We start from the raw sequence: 19,467 nt of genomic DNA on the forward strand, positions 1-19,467 counted from the left end.
CTGATTGCAGCCTAATTATTTTATCCACTGGACTGAATTTAATATGGATGCAGAGCAGATTCTGCTCCTGCCATTTGGTGGAAACCTCCACGCATATTCCCTAATACTGTTTGCCGTTATGTGACAGCACAGTCAAGCATTGTGGCGTTCTGTTTTGCACATCAATCTGTGCTTGTCGTTGACAAAGGTGCATGTATTCCCTTGCTTTGGTGTCATGTACAGTAATAAAGGATGGAACAGCAGCTCAGGAGAGGAAAAGAAAAACACAGCCCACCTCCCTTTAACTTCAACGAGGTGTCTTTGCCAAACAGGCCCGTTAGGGGGCAGAGCTGCCATCAGATTCATAATACAAAACACTGGCAGTGGCGATGTCTGAAAAAACTGTGACAAATGCTCAACAGTTATCTGAAAACAAGGAGATCTGACACATTTGGTGAGCTTTATACCGAAACTTTTTTGACAATTGTAGCATGAAAGTCAACTACATATATTTTATGGTCAGTGATTGGACTTACACAAGTAGGTAGAACGGAACCAACAGTATGGCACCTATCCCAACTTCCCTTTTAAAAAATAACCAAATGGCCAACATTAATATGGCCTAATCAAACCTGACATCCCTAAAAACTAAGTCTGTCATCACATATTGTTATCCATGGTATATACTGCCATCTGCACATCACATTCTCCACACCAAATGGAATATATTATTGCTTGTAAGCCTATGTAGACTCTCTTTATAAAAAGGCTTCTTTTGTTTGTTTACAGAATACAGGATTATGACAAACTAGCTAAGGTTTTTGTTTTTTTCATCTTGAAAATACGACATCAATTCCTTCAACAAAGGCTTAGATCTTAGGCTAAGATCTTTAGCAGAGATGTAATGAACAACTGCAAATATTCTTACACAATATTAATAGTAATAATAACTTAATGAGAGATTCAAGTGAAATTTCTATAGGACTATTTCCTGGTAGCTATTTACAAAACTTTTTTTTTCCATTTTTGGGGAAAAACAACAAGTTGATAACATGTGGCATCTAACACTAAACCAGTAAGGACTGAATCCAGAGAAGGGGAACTCTGCTGACGTTCCATTGAATTCAATGGCTAACTAGTTGTCATGATTAACCAGTGTTCATTTAGTTCAATGGAGCTGATGGCTAACATTCTCCAGATCAGGAAGAATACAGGTTGTACCAAACATAAAACTTTTAAAAAATAATTTTAAAAAGTTAAGTTTGCAATCCAAAACATGCTTACAAAGGAATAAGTCCCACTGGACACAGAAGGATTTATTTTGAGTAACCATGCGAAAGATTGCACTTTAAATCATATAATCTGTTAGAAAAAAAAGTATCACATTTTGTTTTTAAATAAAATATTCCTCCAGTGTCAAAATTATTAAATAGCATGTAGTAAACTAACTTAAATAAACTTCATTAAAAAGTCTTGCTGTCTAAGATGGTTATTACTAATCATGCTTACATTGAGATTCTTACTGCCTCAACATCTACGTAATTTCTTTGTATACATAAATTTATGATATTTCTTTTGCCTATAGACCTACTTTTAAAAAAAACAAAAAAGTACATGTATAAGGGATCCAGTATTAAAAACATTAAAAAGGTATAATTATATACAACAGAAGCATTCACAAATTGATTTTTCTTTCTTCAAAAGTCCTTTGCCCCAAAGTTGGGGAGCCTTGGTTGAGCTGACAGCAGGCTGGGTTTTGCTTAATTCCCGATCCTCAAAAATAACTCTGCATACAGAGGAAGAATGATTTGGTGCTTAAGAGGCACTGGAAGTCCAGATTCAACTCCTTACTCTAAAAACTGACTTCCTATACGAACCTGGGAACTTCCTGTGAAACAAGAATAGCTATGACTTGGAGGCCATTGAAATATAATATTGTTTCGGTTTTTAACACGTTGTTTCAGTATTTTGATTGGCAAGCTACATTTCATTCTATTTGTATATTATTAGTAAATGGACTTTCATGGGCACTCCGGGAGCTAAGAAAACCTAGATTTGTCCTCTCTACCATAACCATTAGGAATCGGGGGGTCATAAAGCACTCCCAGAAAAATATGACATTTGCATCTGAAAACAATTGTGGCAATAAAATGGTTCTCCTGTTTTGGGAGGTTAAAGAATAGGGCAATGAAGCTCAGAGCCAGTATTTTGTGTGTTCCTAGGATTGTGGCTGAGAGGTCACTGCTTTGCTTATTAGGTCATATCCATGTCATAAATTTAAAGCGCCTTTAAAGCACACAACTTCCTCCAAATAACCTTGGGAACTGTAGTTGGCTTATTGCAGACCTACAATTCCCAGCATGCTTGCTAAACTACAGTTCCCAGGATTCTTTGGGGGAAGCCATGTGCTTTCAGTGCACAATATGGATATGATGCAGTTGTCAGTCATTTTAACCAAAATTCAAAGTGCTTGAAGAGGCTATAAAATGGAGAGGGGCTGAGCCTTCGCTCCTCAGCTTAACAACAAGCAGGCAAGCCACAGAGGTAACTATTACCTCTCAGACACACTCTAACTCTTCCTCTACTTCCCCATAAAAGAAGTCAATCATTAAAAGTTACAGACAGACACGATTCTATTTTAAACTTTTAAAAGGCAGCAAGAGATGAACTTTCAAAATGCAAACACTTGCTTTACAAATCCAAAATGATGAAGTGAAACTTAGGTCTATGGGGCCTTTTTTCATGAAAAATATTATTACTATTTATAAAGGCTTCACTGTAAGTTTCATGGGAGTGGCTTCGGAAATATCTTCTGACTCAGCTTGAAAAACAGGTGGGGGGGGGGGAGAGTAAGGGAGATGTTCTGGTATGTGCCCCTAAAGGGGCAGTGGATCATAACCAGGAATCATGTGATCTAATGTGGAAGAAAACAGGCTCCAGGCTGGGCTTTACACAAGAGGAGCTGATCCAAGCCTAGTGATACTAATTACCTCTTTATCACTTGTGGATTTCTGAGCCAGCTTTCAACAACCCAGTAAAAAGGTGTGCACAGGAGCAGAACACCTGCATCTACTGAAGATCTGCCTCTTAATTTAGATGCAAAACTTATTTGCTCTTTTGTAGCCAGTCTGTGGCCCCTATACTCTCGGAAGCTGCCTCATTCTTCCACCTCATCAGAGTTCCTTCCTTCCTGTTCATCACTTCCCCTTTCTTGCCTCTGTGGTTGGTGCGCATTAAGCACATTAAAGTTAGAAAAGAGTCGTTTTCACTTGGCCCTCCAGTCACTGTATGGGTCTGTTGTCCTCAGTAAAAAATAAAAATCCTCTTTATACTTATTGAAGAGGAATAAGTATCAAAACCTATCAAAACCAGCGGGGCTTAATTCTGAGTAGATCTACAAAGGATTGGAAATCCTAATTCGAGGTAGCCATGGTGAAATTGAAACAGGGCAGCCATTGTTCGAGATAATAGTTCGAGTTAATCCAGAACACTATTGTCTCTGGCTGTGCCCACTGCAGTCATGTGGTCCCCAATTGGTCACCCCTGAGGGAGTGCAGCCCTTGATAGAAGAAGAGTTTGCCCACTGCTGCTCTCAAGAATAAGGGCTCTCACAAGAACGAGAAGAATAGCTTTAAGCTGGCAATGTATCGTATCTGGACGTTGCTTGTTATGGGCTGAAAGCGAGGTGCTCTGAAAGCAGGTCTGCGTTTTAGATTTCCGTTTGCGTTAGTGGGTCAGGATCTAGGAAGGCCGCTGCATGCATGTACCCAGAGGGTGCACACAAGACCACGAGGGCCTTTGTCTTTGTAAGGTGATTTTAGTCTCCTGGCATTAGACTGCCAGTGTCATACTGCAGCCCACCCAGGGGATTATTGGGATTTGTAATGGATCAGAGTATGTGGGTGAATGTGTGCAGGTGCGCTCTGGTTGAGGCACAGGTGTGTTAGAAGATGTGGATTTTGAATAAGTGTATAGAGTCCATAGAATTCTATGTGATCAAGTTTCATGTTTCATAGATTGCATTATTTACGGATTCTGATGTTCTCCATACTGTGTTTAGTTTTTCTTGTTTTGCGCATTCTTTTTCACTATTTCTTTGTAAACCACCTCGTGATCTTTTATGATTGAAAGTGGTATATAAATACTTGAAATAGATGCATAAAATAGATAAATAGGAACTGATGTTACTTAGAAAGGGTCATAAGGCGTGGTCAGTTCTGGGTGAGACTAGCAGGGAAAGGATGTTCAGGGGCACCTGACTAGTTTCGATTGCTAAGTAAATTTTGTTCCTTCTAATCCAGTCTTTGTAGATCATTTATAATCTTGCATTTGTAGTAATGCAGACTTGCTTGCTAAAAATAGAAAACTGGATTGCATGTGTGCCTAGCTCAAAGTTGCTGTAACTAAGGTTTTTTTGCCAGGATCCAAAAGGTTGCACCAAAGAGGGAAGAAAGGAAATAGCTTGAAATAAGTATCCTCTTGCTAAGCAAAACCCTTTTGTATTCTCTCAAGCCTCTAACACTTTTAATCTGTTGCTTTTAATCGCTGGCGTTACTGGGTTTAAACAAATTGCTTTTTAAAACTGTTTTTCATTGCCATTTATTCTCTTGCTAATTATCCTGGGAATCAACTGGTTGAAGGGTAGTATACAAACACATAGAATCAACATGAAAATGTTTTTAACCTTTTGACGTTTATGTCCTATTGAAATTATTTCTAAGCAGCTTTGGGATGGACCTCTCTGTTCTGAGTCCTTCAGTTTAACCCAACTCACACATCCATTCACATTTGAGTTAACAGAGATAGGCAGCTCCAGACATTTTAGAGTTAAGTCTGTTGTGCTGTTAACAACAGATTAGGAAGCCAAGATTGTGTTTCCAGCATTTTTGCTCCCACTTCCACTATTAACATTTGGGTAAGAATTGACAGCTGTGCTGCAGGATACATACAAAACAGGGCTGATTTGATTTACAGGTTCAAACAACATAAGCAAAATCTTTGAATTTATAAAGCGTCAACGACTGCTCTTCGGTTCCCAGCTTTGGAATGTGTTTTGTTTTCTCCACAGTCCTTTTTACGACAAGGTTATTAAAAGAGTCAATGGCTACCAATCACTAAATCTAACCCAATCTATTCTAGTCCATACATATATTGTACAATATTGCCTAGTACCTACTATACACAAATATGAAGAGGATTCAGTCTGAAATATAGTTAAGCGAGTTTTTAAATAAATGGGGGGAAAGGAGAGTCACAACATATTTTGACCAGCATGCAACTACCTCCCTTCAGCCAATACACAGAAAATCTTTAATATGACTTGGAAACGTAATTATACTTGAAACCACAGGCATAGAAAAAATTAAGATAATCAATCTGAAACTCAGGAGCTTCTGTGATTTTAATATGCTCAATGATTCCTTATGCTATTATCTATATTAGGTTACTTCTAGCAGAGCTCATTACTGGGCCTACTGCTTTTCTAGTCATTTGGTCGTTATTTCCCAAACCATTAAAAACACTACCTATAACATATGACTGTCTATGTTTCATTCTATAGTAAGTCATGCTTTAATCATGCTTAGTTCGTAGTCCATGTAGAAACCTTGTTATTACTCTGTGACGTAACAACAGGCCAGGAAGCCATTTTGAGATGGTTCCTAAATGCTAACATGGGACTTGGCAGCAGAAACCGTGGAGCAAAATCAGCTCTTGACATCCTAATAGGAAAACAGATTTGAGATAGCAATCATTAAATCTTCATTAGAAATGAGAACAGAAACAAAACACCTAGCAATGTACAAAAGGTAGATCTAAATACAGATAGAGCGTCTTGGCCTACTTCCTAAAATTACTCTCTAAAGTGAAGCCTCTAGACATGGCTGTCACCAGGTAAATCACTTTGCATTTGTTCAATGGCTCTATCTGGTAAACCACTAACCTACTCTACTGAAGGTGACTCTGTTGACAATCTGCTGTCGTCTTAGCTGTATGCAGAATATATATATATATATATATATATATTATAGCTATCTTTTTATTGGCGAACATAAAATATTTACCTTTTATTTTATTTATTTTTTGTTCATTATAAAACAATCCACAAAGCCTATCTGCAGTGACCAGGTCAGTTTCACAAGTGACTCGGAAACTCATGCCGGTATCAACCCTCCAGCTGAATCACATTTAACTCTATTCAAAAGCAAGACTTCTGTTGCCTACCAATAAGAGCTCATGGTACAGCAGAAGACACACCCTTGCATGCTGAACCTGGAATATATAGAGCTTTGTGGCAATAAGAATGGTGGATGGAGGGTCAACAAAGCATTATGAGTAGAGAACATCCACTCAGAACATCCACACATATATACAGGCAGGCTGACACATACACAGAAAAAGCCACGTGGAAGTTCAAATGCCAACATCAATCTCCTCCTCACACTCATTCAAAAGGGCATTGCAGTCATTCACACGTGCACACAAACCATGCAAAAGGTTGGAAGGCGCTTTTAGTGTCACTTGTGAAAACACCCTTAAATAAGTCCTTATCTGCCTTCTGTGCCTGAGTTTTCCATGTTGCTTCACACCACTTGGGTATTAATACAGTTGTCTGAATGCAACACTCCTTTTTTTCTAAGCGCAGGGTTTAATAATCTCCTGCATGACGAACAGAACTCCATCTTCTGATCACTCCCACCTCTCTTTTTTTAAATGTGCAGACTTTTTATGTTGTCATTTCATTTGCAACGGCAGAAGAAAGTATTGCTACCTCAAACTGATCCCTGTTCCAGAGGAAAGTGGCACGTCACCAGATATGCACTAAAAATCCCAAAAGCATGACTAGCGTTATGGAAGCAAAAAACACAACAGGGGGATAGCACAGCAAAAGCTGAGGTAAGGTATGGTGTGTGTGTGTGTGTGTGTGTGTGTGTGTGTGTGTGTGTGTTTTGCAATGTTCATATCTAACAATGGGCTAGCAAGTAGCTCTGCCAGATTTCCAGTTTGTATTCAGCAACATTCTCTGTGCAACATTCCAGCTAATTGGCTTGCTATGCACTCTGCGTTAGAACCGACTGGTGTAACCAAAGTGTGTTTTCTTGTTCTTCCAACAAAAATGCGTCAGCAGTACTGTTGGCCTAAGTCCTATAGTAGAAGACACTGCTGGTAATTTGGCACAGTGTAAAAAATACAGCGGCGTTTGTACATCAAACAGAACCGTGGAACTTGTTCTAAAGTAGTAGCTGCAGTTCCTCCCACCCCTCCCCAGCCTTAAAGGGGGTGAGGAAAGTTTACAAAACCCACAAAGTTTCCCTGAAACTGCTGTTTTCTTTTAGGTCAGATGTTTGCTTTTGAATATTTAAGAATTTTCTAAAAGTTCTCTCTCTCTCTTCTTTCCCCAATTTGTAAAATATCGTTAAGAAGAAGAAAAACATCTTCCCCAATTTTTAAAAAAGATGCTGCAACATTTCAAGGTTTTACACTGATCTGAAGCAAGGGTGCATGGATGACTGTGGAAAAAGGGAAACAAAAAAGTGTGTCTTTTGTGTGTGTGTGTGTGTCATTTCATAATTAGGACTTGTGCCCTGCAGCTCTTTCTACTTGGATGGAGAAAGGTCATTGGCCTCCATCTTGGTTCCTGTCCAAGGTTACTTGGCTATCCTCACCTTCAGGATCCTCCAAGGACTGATCAAAGATGCAATGCACTTGAGGACAGCGTTCTGGCAAACAAAACCTTGACAGCATGATTTTAAAAACAGAAGCAGTCCCCCTGGAACTTCCTTGCCCATTAAGACCTGTCACAACAAGGTCCTACTGTGCTCTCCAAGGAAAGCTGCGAGGATTGGCGTAGGAGTGGAGCAGTGGCAGGATCCACCATCGACGAGGTCGGGAAAAGCTTATACCAGCCAACTGCCAAAGTTGACAAATCAAGTTCTTCCAGAAGAACCCGGGCAACTCCCATGAAGTGTTTGCGTTCCATGCGTCCGTAGTTCCCCCAAACTATCACCTTGGAAACAAGAGGGGTGGGGAACATGTTTAGTTTGCAAGCGATATCACACGAATGATGGGAGGCTGGCGTGGAATTTATCTTTTGGCAAAGCATTGACATAGTTTATGATCTGAATGATACTAAGAAGACCAAGGAAGGACTTGAGGTGAAGGTCACAGGAGAGCCAAGTCAATTGCGCTGTATTTCCTTTTCTTTTTTCAAAACTTCATTAATTTGAAAAATAAAAATAAAATACACGCAATATACTCAGAGGCACTGAAATTAAAAGAACTATTTTAAGTAAACTACTTTAAGTTATTAATTTCAACGGGTCTCGGCCCAGTATACCTGAAGGAGCATCTCCACCCCCATCATTCAGCCCAGACACTGAGGTCCAGCGCCGAGGGCCTTCTGGTGGCTCCTTCACTGCGAGAAGTGAGGTTACAGGGAACCAGGCAGAGGGGCTTCTAGGTAGTGGCGCCCGCCCTGTGGAACGCCCTCCCATCAGATGTCAAGGAAATAAACAACTATCTGACTTTTAGAAGTCATCTGAAGGCAGCCCTGTTTAGAGGAGTTTTTAATGTTTGATGTTTTATTGTGTTTTTAATATTCTGTTGGGAGTCGCCCAGAGTGGTGGGGTATAAATTATTATTGTTGTTGTTATTATAGAACTAGCATCGTGTGTGCTCAGTCTGCTCTCTGGGTGCTATTAATGGACAGTTACATGGTCCTCCAGCTCTCCCTTCTCAGCTCTTCCTCTTTAGAGTGGACAGTCCTTCAAGTAGAGGGCTGTCCTTTGCAAAGTAGGACACATGGCCTCCTTAGTTCTTCAGCGGAATGGCAACTCATCAAAAAGCACAAACAACTTCCACTCCCTGTGTAGTGCCTCCCTACGAATGCTACATCCTAGTTGACCACACAGGCCACCCTAACCCTAGCTGTGAGATCTGCCAGGAGGCCTCAGACAGGTCCATCTTACCTGCAGTACTTTGCCTTGTGGACTCTCTGGGAAAAGTAACACTTGGTTGTACAGCGGATCTAAGGACTTGCGAGCCACTTTGGTCTTTTTCTTTGCAATGCACACCCCATTTTCTAGTAGATAGGCCTTGATGTAAGCAGCTGGAAGAATAACACAGGGTAAAAGGTTGTATTGCCGTGTTAAGTACAGGGAACCCCCATGAATACCACCATCAATTTGCTCAGATGAAGCTACTAAAAAAGAAAAGTTTGTTTTGAGAGAAAAGCTTCCAACATATTGTTGGAAGTGGTCTTTCCAAGCCTTGCTTGGTGTCTGAGTGACGCTGAGGTTGCCTGTGACTGGCCTTGGTACAATGTTTATCTCTAGCCATCATCACACATATGCAGCAAGTATATTCAGGATCACATCAGGACTTTTTGCTGCCTGAGAAGTGCAGGACAACATGGTGCTGATTGGACAGGAAGTTAAATCTTGTTTCAACACTGGTGATGGGATGCGATCCTCCTTCACACCTGAGAGCAGCAGATTTGCTTAGTGGGAGCAAGGTGGGTTGTTTGCTACACAGAGCTCTGTCTTTCCACTAAGGATGAAAGGATCTATCTATTTTGGTTCTATCTGTTTCTCATTTCCCCCCAGTCTTAAATTCAGCACTCCACATCTCTGCAACAATTTGCAGGTATTTTTTTAGAAAAACCTCGGGAAAATTCTTCAGAATTTTAGTTCAAGTTTCTCCTAAATAGGCACAATTTTATATGTGGTATTGACTAATGTACACATTTTTGCAAGGAATTTCTCCTAATACAATGCATTTTTTTGTATGTTATTTGTATTGACGCATTCGTTTTTATCCACGCTTTTACATACTATAATGCGTTTTTGTAAACACTGGATGAAGAAGTGCACCACAAAATTCAGGTAAATGCAAATTTTGGAGGATGGCTTTGTTTCGGTTCTCACATTGTTTTGGAAAGTGCAAATTTGATAAATGCAAACCAAATGAAGTATCTCCCCCACCCCAACCTCCAGCATAGGAGAATCCCTGGATGGGCTGCCAATACTGCCCCATTCATTCTCAATGCACATCCCAGCACCTGCTGTCTGAGGCAGCCACCTCACTCTGAGGCCCTGTGTCTATGGCAGTGTACACACCATTGATTTTAAGCACACTTATTTCCCAAGAGAATCCTGAGAACTGTGTTTCAGAGAACTACAATTCCCAGCTCCCTCTACAAACCACAGTTCTCAGCACGTGTGTGTGTGTGTGTGTGTGTGTGTGTGTGTGTGTGTGTGTTGACCCACATGCTTTACATGCACTTTCAGGGAATGGTGTTTATGCAGCCTGTTAGAGATGAGCAAAGAACTGGTTGCTCATCTAAAAATTATCTGAACCTTGCAAAAATGTGAGAATCTTGCGATAACGTGTAAGGAATGCTTGCAAAATTCAGATGGCACACACCACACCATCCTTCCCACTCCTTCCAGTTCCCACAATCTTATCATATCAGTTATTCCCTTGTAAAAACCAAGCATCTTTTATCAATGCTATTACCCAGGATTTGGGAGAGGCAAAGAGGCTGAAACACTCTACCTGGCAGGGTTTTGGAGCCAGGCTTTGGAGTCAGTCCTCGGGCTTGAATGATGTCCACTTCTAATTGTCCATTTCGCTCCTGTAACCCAATTTCCACATCACCTGGACAGGAAGCAAAATGAAAAGTAAGTGAGTGTCAAAAAGATCTCTATGAACCACTGCTCACTGCTCTAACTTCTCTTAAACATTAGAGACTGCAGAGTGATTATCATCTGGTACAAGTCAGGCTTCCCCTTGCAACAAGTTGATTATCTAGAGGCAAGAAAGATGGGGATAAAATGACAGCAGAACTCACTGACTAGGATGGAATTGAGGCATGGGCCTTCCTTGTCTCAAAGTGGTCCACGAGGCATATTAACTGCCAGAGTCTTTGAATCAACTCACCCTTTCAAAGTGACAACTTCCAAACTATGTGCCCTTCCTCGAATGATCTCTTGAAATGTTATTTGACATCAGGAGAAGGTTGCATTCAGAAGTTTTGAGCACCAATATCAGTGGTGGGACACACGCATGATAAAGGTACATACAATTGTGCATGTTGCAGAGAAAAAATAGAAATTGTTGTTTTCCCACTAAATAAGCTGAAGGGTAGGCAATTCCAGGACAAGAAAAAGGAAGTACTGCTTCACACAGTGTATAGTGAAAATGGTGGAATAAAACTTCACCTGCATTTCACCAGCTGAATTTTGATCCATGAAAGAGTAAAGAATGACCTTAAGGGGAAGGAACGTCGTTAAACTACTATGGTTAATATGTGTTTGGAAATATGACAAGATGAACAAGTAGAAATATTTCTGCAGCATGAAAGCAGTTATATGGTGGTATGGAACTCATCAGGACCTAAAGTCCAGTGTTTGAAATGCTTATGTGTAGAAGATAAAACTAGACTGCAAACAATTCCAAGAATGATGATGATGTGTGTGTGTGTGTGTGTGTGTGTGTGTGTGTGTGTTTGTGTGTGTGTGTGAGAGTAAGTGAGAGTGAGAGAGAGGTTGATAATTGCTGACCTATCTAATTTAAAGGGTATAAACAGTGCTTTTTTCTGGGGATACGCAGGGGTACACATACCCCTAAACATTTTGTGAATCTAAGTTTGGCCTCATTGAAGGGCAATATTTCAATGTGAGTAGGAAAATGAGAGTACCCCTAAACATTGTTTTAAAAAGAAAAAAGCACTGAGTATAAATATTAGACACAGTTCAATCCCCCCCACACACACACAAAAAGGTTTTTGATACCTTATGGCGTCTTCTCTTTTCTTCCTTCCAACATGTTCAAAGGGATCACTTGGCTAAGACTTTCCAAAGAAAGGCTAACCTTTTAAGAAGCCTCAAAAAACTTTTATTCTGAAACTTGTTTTTGCTTATTACAACTATCACCATTTGGATTTTTTTATATGTATGTTGCATGCTCTTCTACTATATCTTGTTATAATGTAAATATTGTTGGATGTTTTAAAGCAATCTGTGTTTTTATCAAGACTTTTCCCTCAAGTAATTTGATTTATCTTTAATGCCCATGCATTACCACACAAAATACAGGTCGTGCATTGCTTTAAGGGACTCTCACACATTCTGATTTACACAAGCAACTCCATGTTTTCTTCGCTACTCGGATGAGAGGAGGTGGGTGCTTCAATCACAGACTAGCAAACTCAAGTTGGACAGTTATAGCTGATTGGGAGGTTTGTGCAACATACCCGCTTGCCCAGATGAGCAGACTTTTTGCGATAAGGAAAGTAGTGGGGAAATACATTGCAAAGTGTGAGATTACACTTGCTTTGGTGCCCCACAAAGAAATAAAGGTGAATGCCCATTGAATAGCCATCTTCATCTAATGTATTTTGCATCAGGATGAATGCACAATAAAGAGGTCAAATCTAAGCACCCTCCTTTATTTTTCCCTTCCTCTGTTGTGTCATTCTGTCTGCTTATAAATTTGTAAGCCCCTTAGGATAGGGCAACCTGGCAAACCTCCTCTTTGCAAAGCATCATGTGCATTGATAGCACTATTCAAACACAAAAACACATTCATAAAAAAACAATGGTTTTCTCTTGCTTACCCATGGAGGTAGTAGCCAAGGTTTGGCGACCCACAAACTGTGCAGGCCCCATGCTGCCCAGGAAATCGCTGAACTGCCCAGCGGCTGCCAGGTGAACTCCATTGAAGTTCAAGCTGCAAAATAAATTGGTTCATGTAATTCATTGTTTCGAGATTTGCTAAATACACAGTCTTAAGCTAACTGGAAATATGTGTAAAATGAAGAGCTATTTCTGCATGAGTTCCAGTCTCGCTGGTTTTCAAACTGGCTTGACACGCTTTCAGTTTCTTCCCATAACCGCAAGGGATGTGTGCTTAGTGTAGTTACAGATAATCACAGACAAAACAATTATCGTCATGATAAATCAACATGGGAAATTGGTGTCATTTTCCTGTATCAAGCTTCTCCCCCCTCCCCCAAATACAGTAGGAAAAATTGAAACTCTTTTGCCTGGGGGTCCGAATGGCATGCAATTAATTTTTTGCTGATGTGCAGTCTCTCTCTCCTGAGGCTATTACATCTAGGAGGGAATCTAGAGCCAACCAGACTTAGCCGTACTGTATTTATACTCAATGGAAACCACAGTAGATGAAAGCAGAAATTCCCTCTCACAATTAAAAATTCATTGCGAAGCTGAATGGATCCTGTTCAGAAGTAGGATTCTGAAAATTATACAGTAGGATGTGTTAAATCTGTTGAGGTGCATCTTGATTTGCTTCCTTGTATTTCATATAATTTCACTTTGGTCTCTTTCTGACCCTCTGTTAATTTCTGGCATATTTCCCATGCTAACGTCCTTCCTCCTCCCATAAATTTGAAGGAATTTATTGTTGTTATTATTATCCTGAAGAATTTAATTTCCTGATTATGCCACCAATGAGATCATGGTACACCAATCAGAAACTGCAATGCTTCTAAAGTGATGTGAATTTGGATATCTCAATAAAAATGCTGAATCCTGATGCCTCAGATGTTCCCGGCCAACTGTACATATCAATCAGACCATTTTGCCTCTGCCCATTTTCCCAATCTTAAGTTTATTTATTTCATTTATTACATCTATATACCACCTTTATCTTCCAAGGAACTCAAGGTGGTATACATGGTTCTCCTCCCCCCCCCGTTTTGTCCTCACAACAACCCTGTGAGGTAGTTTAGGCTAAGTGATGGTGACTGGCCCAAGGTCACCCAATGAGCTTCGTGGCTGAGTGGGGATTTGAAGTCTCCCAGGTCATAGTCCAACACTTTAACCGTTATCTGAAGATGAAAACTCATACCAATAACAAACTTAGTTGGGCTCTAAGGGACATGGGTGGCGCTGTAGGTTAAACCACAGAGCCTAGGACTTGCCGATCAGAAGGTTGGCAGTTCGAATCCCCACGACGGGGTGAGCTCCCGTTGCTTGGTCCCTGCTCCTGCCAACCTAGCAGTTCGAAAGCACAAAGTGCAAGTAGATAAATAGGTACTGCTCCGGCGGGAAGGTAAATGGCATTTCCGTGCACTGCTCTGGTTCACCATGCTGGCCACATGACCCGGAAGCTGTACGCCGCCTCCCTCGGCCAATAAAGCGAGATAAGCGCCGCAACCCCAGAGTCCGCCACGACTGGACCTAATGGTCAGGGGTCCCTTTACCTTTATCTTTAAGGTGCTACTGGAAGGATTTTTTAAATTTTGTTTCCACTACGGCAGACCAACATGGCTACCTACCTGTAACATTACACTACTGTTAGTTATAAAACATAGGTCCCAAGACTCTGGGTCCTGGGAACCTACAAACAGAATCTGAACAAAATTGGTGAAGCAGCAAAGAGCTTATTGATTACAAACATTCTTGCAAGAAGCGGGTGTCTGAAAGCAAGCACACCCAAATTTAGCAAAACACAAGCTTATATCCCCTATAGCCAAGTGCAGTTTCCCTGCCGTTTCCCCATTGGCTGGGTACGTCAGGGTTCACAGCCTATCGCGGTCGCCTAATTAAAATACTAAAATCTCTGCCTTTGTTGACATCTCCCATTACTCTGAATTTACCCACCACCTACTTCTGATTATTTTCATCCTTATTTGGTCCATGCTCCTAGGTTTTGACACATTGACTCGAGTGATAATGCTACATCACGACCACCATAGGCGAACACGGGTTCTATGTCTGCTGATATAGATAAACCACATTTCAACTGCAAGACGCCCTGTTTTTGGGCTCTCTAACCACAATCCCTGCTAAAGATAAGCTTCTAAGCGAGTTGGCGGTTACTTAGCTGTTGTGACCTTTTGGCCTTTTATGGGGAAAAACAACATTTTCATTTCTTTCAACTATGCTGCCACGTTTCCACAGACTGCAGTGCCAGGGCGAGGAGCTGGGCCATTTTATAAGGCCGGAGAACGTACTCTGGTGGCTTTCCAGTTGGCCCCGCCCTCCTTGTGATGCTCATCTATGCCCACCTGTGAATGGCCAATTTCACAGGCGGGCAATTCAAACTCCCATGGCTGCTGCCATTCTATGGACATCAGCCTTTGCCAACTTGTGGCCTCCAGATATTATTGTCGGGATACAGGTCTCATCATCCCTGACAGCTGGGCCAGCGGGAGCTGTAGTCCAAAGCATTTGGAAACTGTGGAAGGCTGGGATAGATAATACTGAGCTCAACAGAACAATGCAAGGTAGCTTCATATGTCAATGTGACCGCAAAAATGGATGTCCCATTATGGATGATGTCAGCCCATTATTAGCCGACTTCTAACTGAATGGGGTTTTGACACCTATTAATGATTGCATGCAAAGGTTTGTGGGTTTAGAGCAACTAATCTATAAAGCTAACATAAAGTCCTTGCAGGCACACTGCACAGCAGACATGGTGCAAATGCATGCTTGCCCTTCTTAGTACAGATAATGATGCCTTTCTCTGTAATGACACAGACTTCCATAGAAAGAGATGGAGAGCACAGAGCTTCAGCATTTGACCTATTTGTGTGGGTGGAAGGAGAAAACAATCTTGGCATGGGGAGTGGGTGGATGGCTAGCTCATATTACAAACAGAGCAATTCTGGGCACAAAACATCAACAACCCTGTACTGACTTCTCAACAAAATTATAAGTGATATATAGGCAGTTAAATTAGCATATTGGAAGCTATTATTTAGCGATTGCAGGAGAAGATGTTGCACCGAGCAAAGGCAAAGCATTAGCGAATGTTTGACTCCGAGTACAGACTCGTTTCCAAGAAACCGATTTTAGGAGGCAGCGAACCATTTTACTGGTCTGGTATGCGTTCCCTGCGGCGATGCATGTGACAGCGCCAGAAGTTTTGTAATTACGCTTGACATTAATGTGGAGCAGCTTCCCAGGAAAGATGGCTGAAAAGCTGGGGAGGTCATATGAGGGAAGCATGGCCTGACTAGTCGAGAGGACACCTACTGACAGCGGTGAACAGTCTTGCTGCAAATGCTGTGTGTCCTAATGGAAACGCTAAATAAGAAGGGAATCTCTTTAATAAAATCTTGTTCTGAGAGAGGAAGGAGGTGTTTATGGCCTCTGAATTCTCTTCCAATAGCTATTCCCCTCACAAAAAGCAACACAACAAAAGAGGACACCCCCCAATGCATGTGCTAATTCACCCATCACTGGTCTAGGCACACCCACACAGGCACACCTGATTCAGATGATAAAGCAATGCTGGCTGTTGTTTACATACCAACATCCCTTAATGGTTGCTCCCATGTAGATGTTAAGCAGCATCAAGGACAGGATGAAACCCTGCCGAAGCCACAGCAAAAATGCCACCTGTGCAGAGTGACTTTAATTTTCCAATGAGCTAACCACAGCAGGGCTACATCTCTCTAGGATTAAGGGAGGGGGGCAGTGTCTGATCAAAGACTGAGGCTTCTAGCACTTCTCATATAAATTAACCACTGAATTAGAGCTGAAGCATGTTTTATTTTTATCCTTTCTGGTTATTTCAGTATGTGAAATATATCAGCTTCTGATTCAAACAGATTTTATCACAAGCCTGTTCCTTGTGATCCACATCTTCCTGTATATGTTTCAGATGTGTTATAATTTATTTGAAGGAAATGCTTCTGAATGTGGCCTTTGAACAAACGTTCTGCAAGGAAGTCCATCACAAAGTTTATTGTTCGTTCATTATAATTATTTCCATTATTGTTTGGTTTTCATCATTTGTGGCTGCTACCTTAATAGTAACAGTGATGACAAACCTTTAAAGAGCAAAGTGTTGTGCAGCCCAGTCCTATGGCGTGTTTACACAGAGGTAAGTGGCACTGATCGTGGAATCATAGAACTGTAGAGTTGGAAACGATCCCAACTAAAGCATCCATAACAGGTGGCCATCCAACCTCTGCTTAAAAACTTCCAAGGAAGGAGAGTCCACCATCTTCCAAGGATGATGGCTCCACTGTCAAACTCAGACATGAGTTTCTCCCAGCGCTATGTGAAGTGATGCTGGAGGCTGTAGCTGAGACTATTTGCAAGTGAAGCATGTGCTCCACCACTGAGCTATGGTTCTTCTCAAAGGAGGCCTGAATAACTGCAACGCAACTACACGGCAGTTTTACTGCATGCGCAAACTGAGGCACACACCATCAAACCACTTGCTATGCTGTTTCCAGAGTTGTGTAACCGACCCCTGTTTTGATCAATACACATGCTACCAGAGTCGCAAGTGTGATTCCACCTAACCCTATCAAGAAGGTGCTAAGAAAGTTTTGGTGCTGACCTTTAAAGCCCTAAATGACCTTGGCCCAGTATACCTGAAGGAGGATCTCCACCCCCATCGCGAGAAGTGAGGTTGCAGGGAACCAGGCAGAGGGCCTTCTCCCATCAGATGTCAAGGAAATAAACAACTATCTGACTTTTAGAAGACAACTGAAGGCAGCCCTGTTTAGGGAAGTTTTTTAATGTTTGGTGTTTTATCAAGTTTTTAATATTCTCTTGGGGGAACCCAGCCAGATGGGCGGGGTATAAATAATAAATTATTCTTATTATCAGCATGTTCCTCTGCACTTTGGAAAGGACAAGTAATCCAGTCAGCAGAGAGGCTTTTGGTGCTATAGCAGAGAAGGTGCTGCTCCTCTTTACACAAAATATTAATAAGCAGCACACTATATTCCTTCTATCAAACCTGGGAGAAACGTCTGCACCCTTCATACAACTGAGCCTGGAGGACAAAATGGATTCAATAAGCTTCCTCTTGATGATCAGCATTTTTCTTTTTTTCAAAGGGATATCCAATTTCTCTTCTTCTATGACCTTTGCCTCCTAGTCATTACAATTAATGATGAACTTGTTATGGCAGCATGTTAATGATTTTAATAAAATTAGCTCAGGCGGCCTTTGGAAGCAGTACTTGACTCCTCCTCTGAACTTTATACAGATGGGTGAATCTGCCCCGAGCAGCAGCTGACAAACCAGTATGTGCTGTATCATCAGGTCTGAACAAAGTCAGTGGAGGTCAGGGATTGCTGCAGCACTGCTTGAATTCAACACAAAGCTGTAAGCTATGAGCAGGGCGAGCTCCATTCATACTCGTTCAGCACCGTGAGGCTTAGGCCACATCCACAATAAGGCATTTCAAGCACATGGCTTGCCCCAGAGAATCTTGGGAAATGTAGTTTATTGGGAATGTAGGTATTGGGAACCTTAGTTCTCTGTTAGTGGCAAAGTACAGTTCCCAGGATTCTCTGTGGGAAGCCAAGAGATTTAAATCTATGGTGTGGAGGGGATTTTAAGATCTGGGGAAAAGAAAAGAAAAGTGACGTTGCATGTTCTTTAGTAATTCAAGAAAATCTTCAATAAAAATTATTTCCATATATATATATATATATATATATATATATATATAGTCTGAATCTCAACATCAAAAAAACGAAGATCATGGCCACTGGCCCCATCACCTCCTGGCAAATAGAAGGGGAAGAAATGGAGGCAGTGAGAGATTTTACTTTCTTGGGCTCCATGATCACTGCAGATGGTGACAGCAGCCACAAAATTAAAAGACGCCTGCTTCTTGGGAGAAAAGCAATGACAAACCTATACAGCATCTTAAAAAGCAGAGACATCACCTTACCGACAAAGGTCCGTATAGTTAAAGCCATGGTTTTCCCAGTAGTGATGTATGGAAGTGAGAGCTGGACCATAAAGAAGGCTGATCGCCAAAGAATTGATGCTTTTGAATTATGGTGCTGGAGGAGACTTTTGAGAGTCCCATGGACTACAAGAAGATCAAACTTCTCCATTCTGAAGGAAATCAGCCCTGAGTGCTCACTAGAAGGACAGATCCTGAAGCTGAGGCTCCAATATTTTGGCCACCTCATGAGAAGAGAAGACTCCCTGGAAAAGACCCTGATGTTGGGAAAGATGGAGGGCATAAGGAGAAGGGGACGACAGAGGACGAGATGGTTGGACAGTGTTCTTGAAGCTACCAGCATGAGTTTGACCAAACTGCAGGAGGCAGTGAAAGACAGGAGTGCCTGGCGTGCTCTGGTCCATGGGGTCATGAACTTTGCTGACAGGGCGCTCTCTCTGGCAATTCTCTGCCAATTCCCCTGAAACTTCTTTGCCCTGGAAATCTTTCTCAGAGAATTAGTGAAACCAATGGGCCAGTACGACAGGTGGTGTTAGGGGTTTCAGGGTAAGGTTACCAGATTTTTTTCAATGAATCTGGGGACACTTTTCAACTTCAATGGATTTTGTATGGGGACTGATTTGTAAATCCGGGGACTGTCCCCAGAACGTCGGGTAACCTTATTTCAGGGAGGAAACTGAAGAGAAAAAAAATCATCTTTGCTCTTCTACCAGTGGGGAGCCTCTGATGGATCAAAGGATTTTCCATGAGAGCAAGGATTCTTTTCATGGAAGATCAGACAGCATATTAGAAGCC

General features: G+C 41.5%; 1 protein-coding gene and 1 long non-coding RNA gene across 3 annotated transcripts in view; both read right to left on the reverse strand.

Annotated features, from left to right (window-relative positions):
- Window positions 1–420: 420 nt before the first annotated feature.
- Window positions 421–19,467, reverse strand: part of LOC307218075 — a 343,388-nt gene continuing 324,341 nt past the window's right edge. The window contains exon 2 of the long non-coding RNA XR_013839740.1: window positions 421–2,969. This is a non-coding gene — a long non-coding RNA (uncharacterized lncRNA). The remainder of the gene's footprint in view (window positions 2,970–19,467) is intronic.
- The window catches only part of RIMS4 (regulating synaptic membrane exocytosis 4), a 100,490-nt gene continuing 87,940 nt past the window's right edge, over window positions 6,918–19,467 (reverse strand). For both annotated transcript variants that reach the window (XM_079979942.1, XM_079979943.1), the window contains exons 3-6: window positions 12,596–12,708; window positions 10,534–10,635; window positions 8,946–9,085; window positions 6,918–7,984 (exon numbers count right to left, since the gene is read on the reverse strand). In XM_079979942.1, the coding sequence (XP_079836068.1) occupies window positions 7,766–7,984; window positions 8,946–9,085; window positions 10,534–10,635; window positions 12,596–12,708 (574 nt within the window). In that variant the 3' untranslated portion in view covers window positions 6,918–7,765. The remainder of the gene's footprint in view (window positions 7,985–8,945; window positions 9,086–10,533; window positions 10,636–12,595; window positions 12,709–19,467) is intronic.

The sequence above is a fragment of the Podarcis cretensis genome (assembly GCF_951804945.1).
Source record: "Podarcis cretensis genome assembly, chromosome: 6".
In the NCBI taxonomy this organism is placed as follows: Eukaryota; Metazoa; Chordata; class Lepidosauria; order Squamata; family Lacertidae; genus Podarcis; species Podarcis cretensis.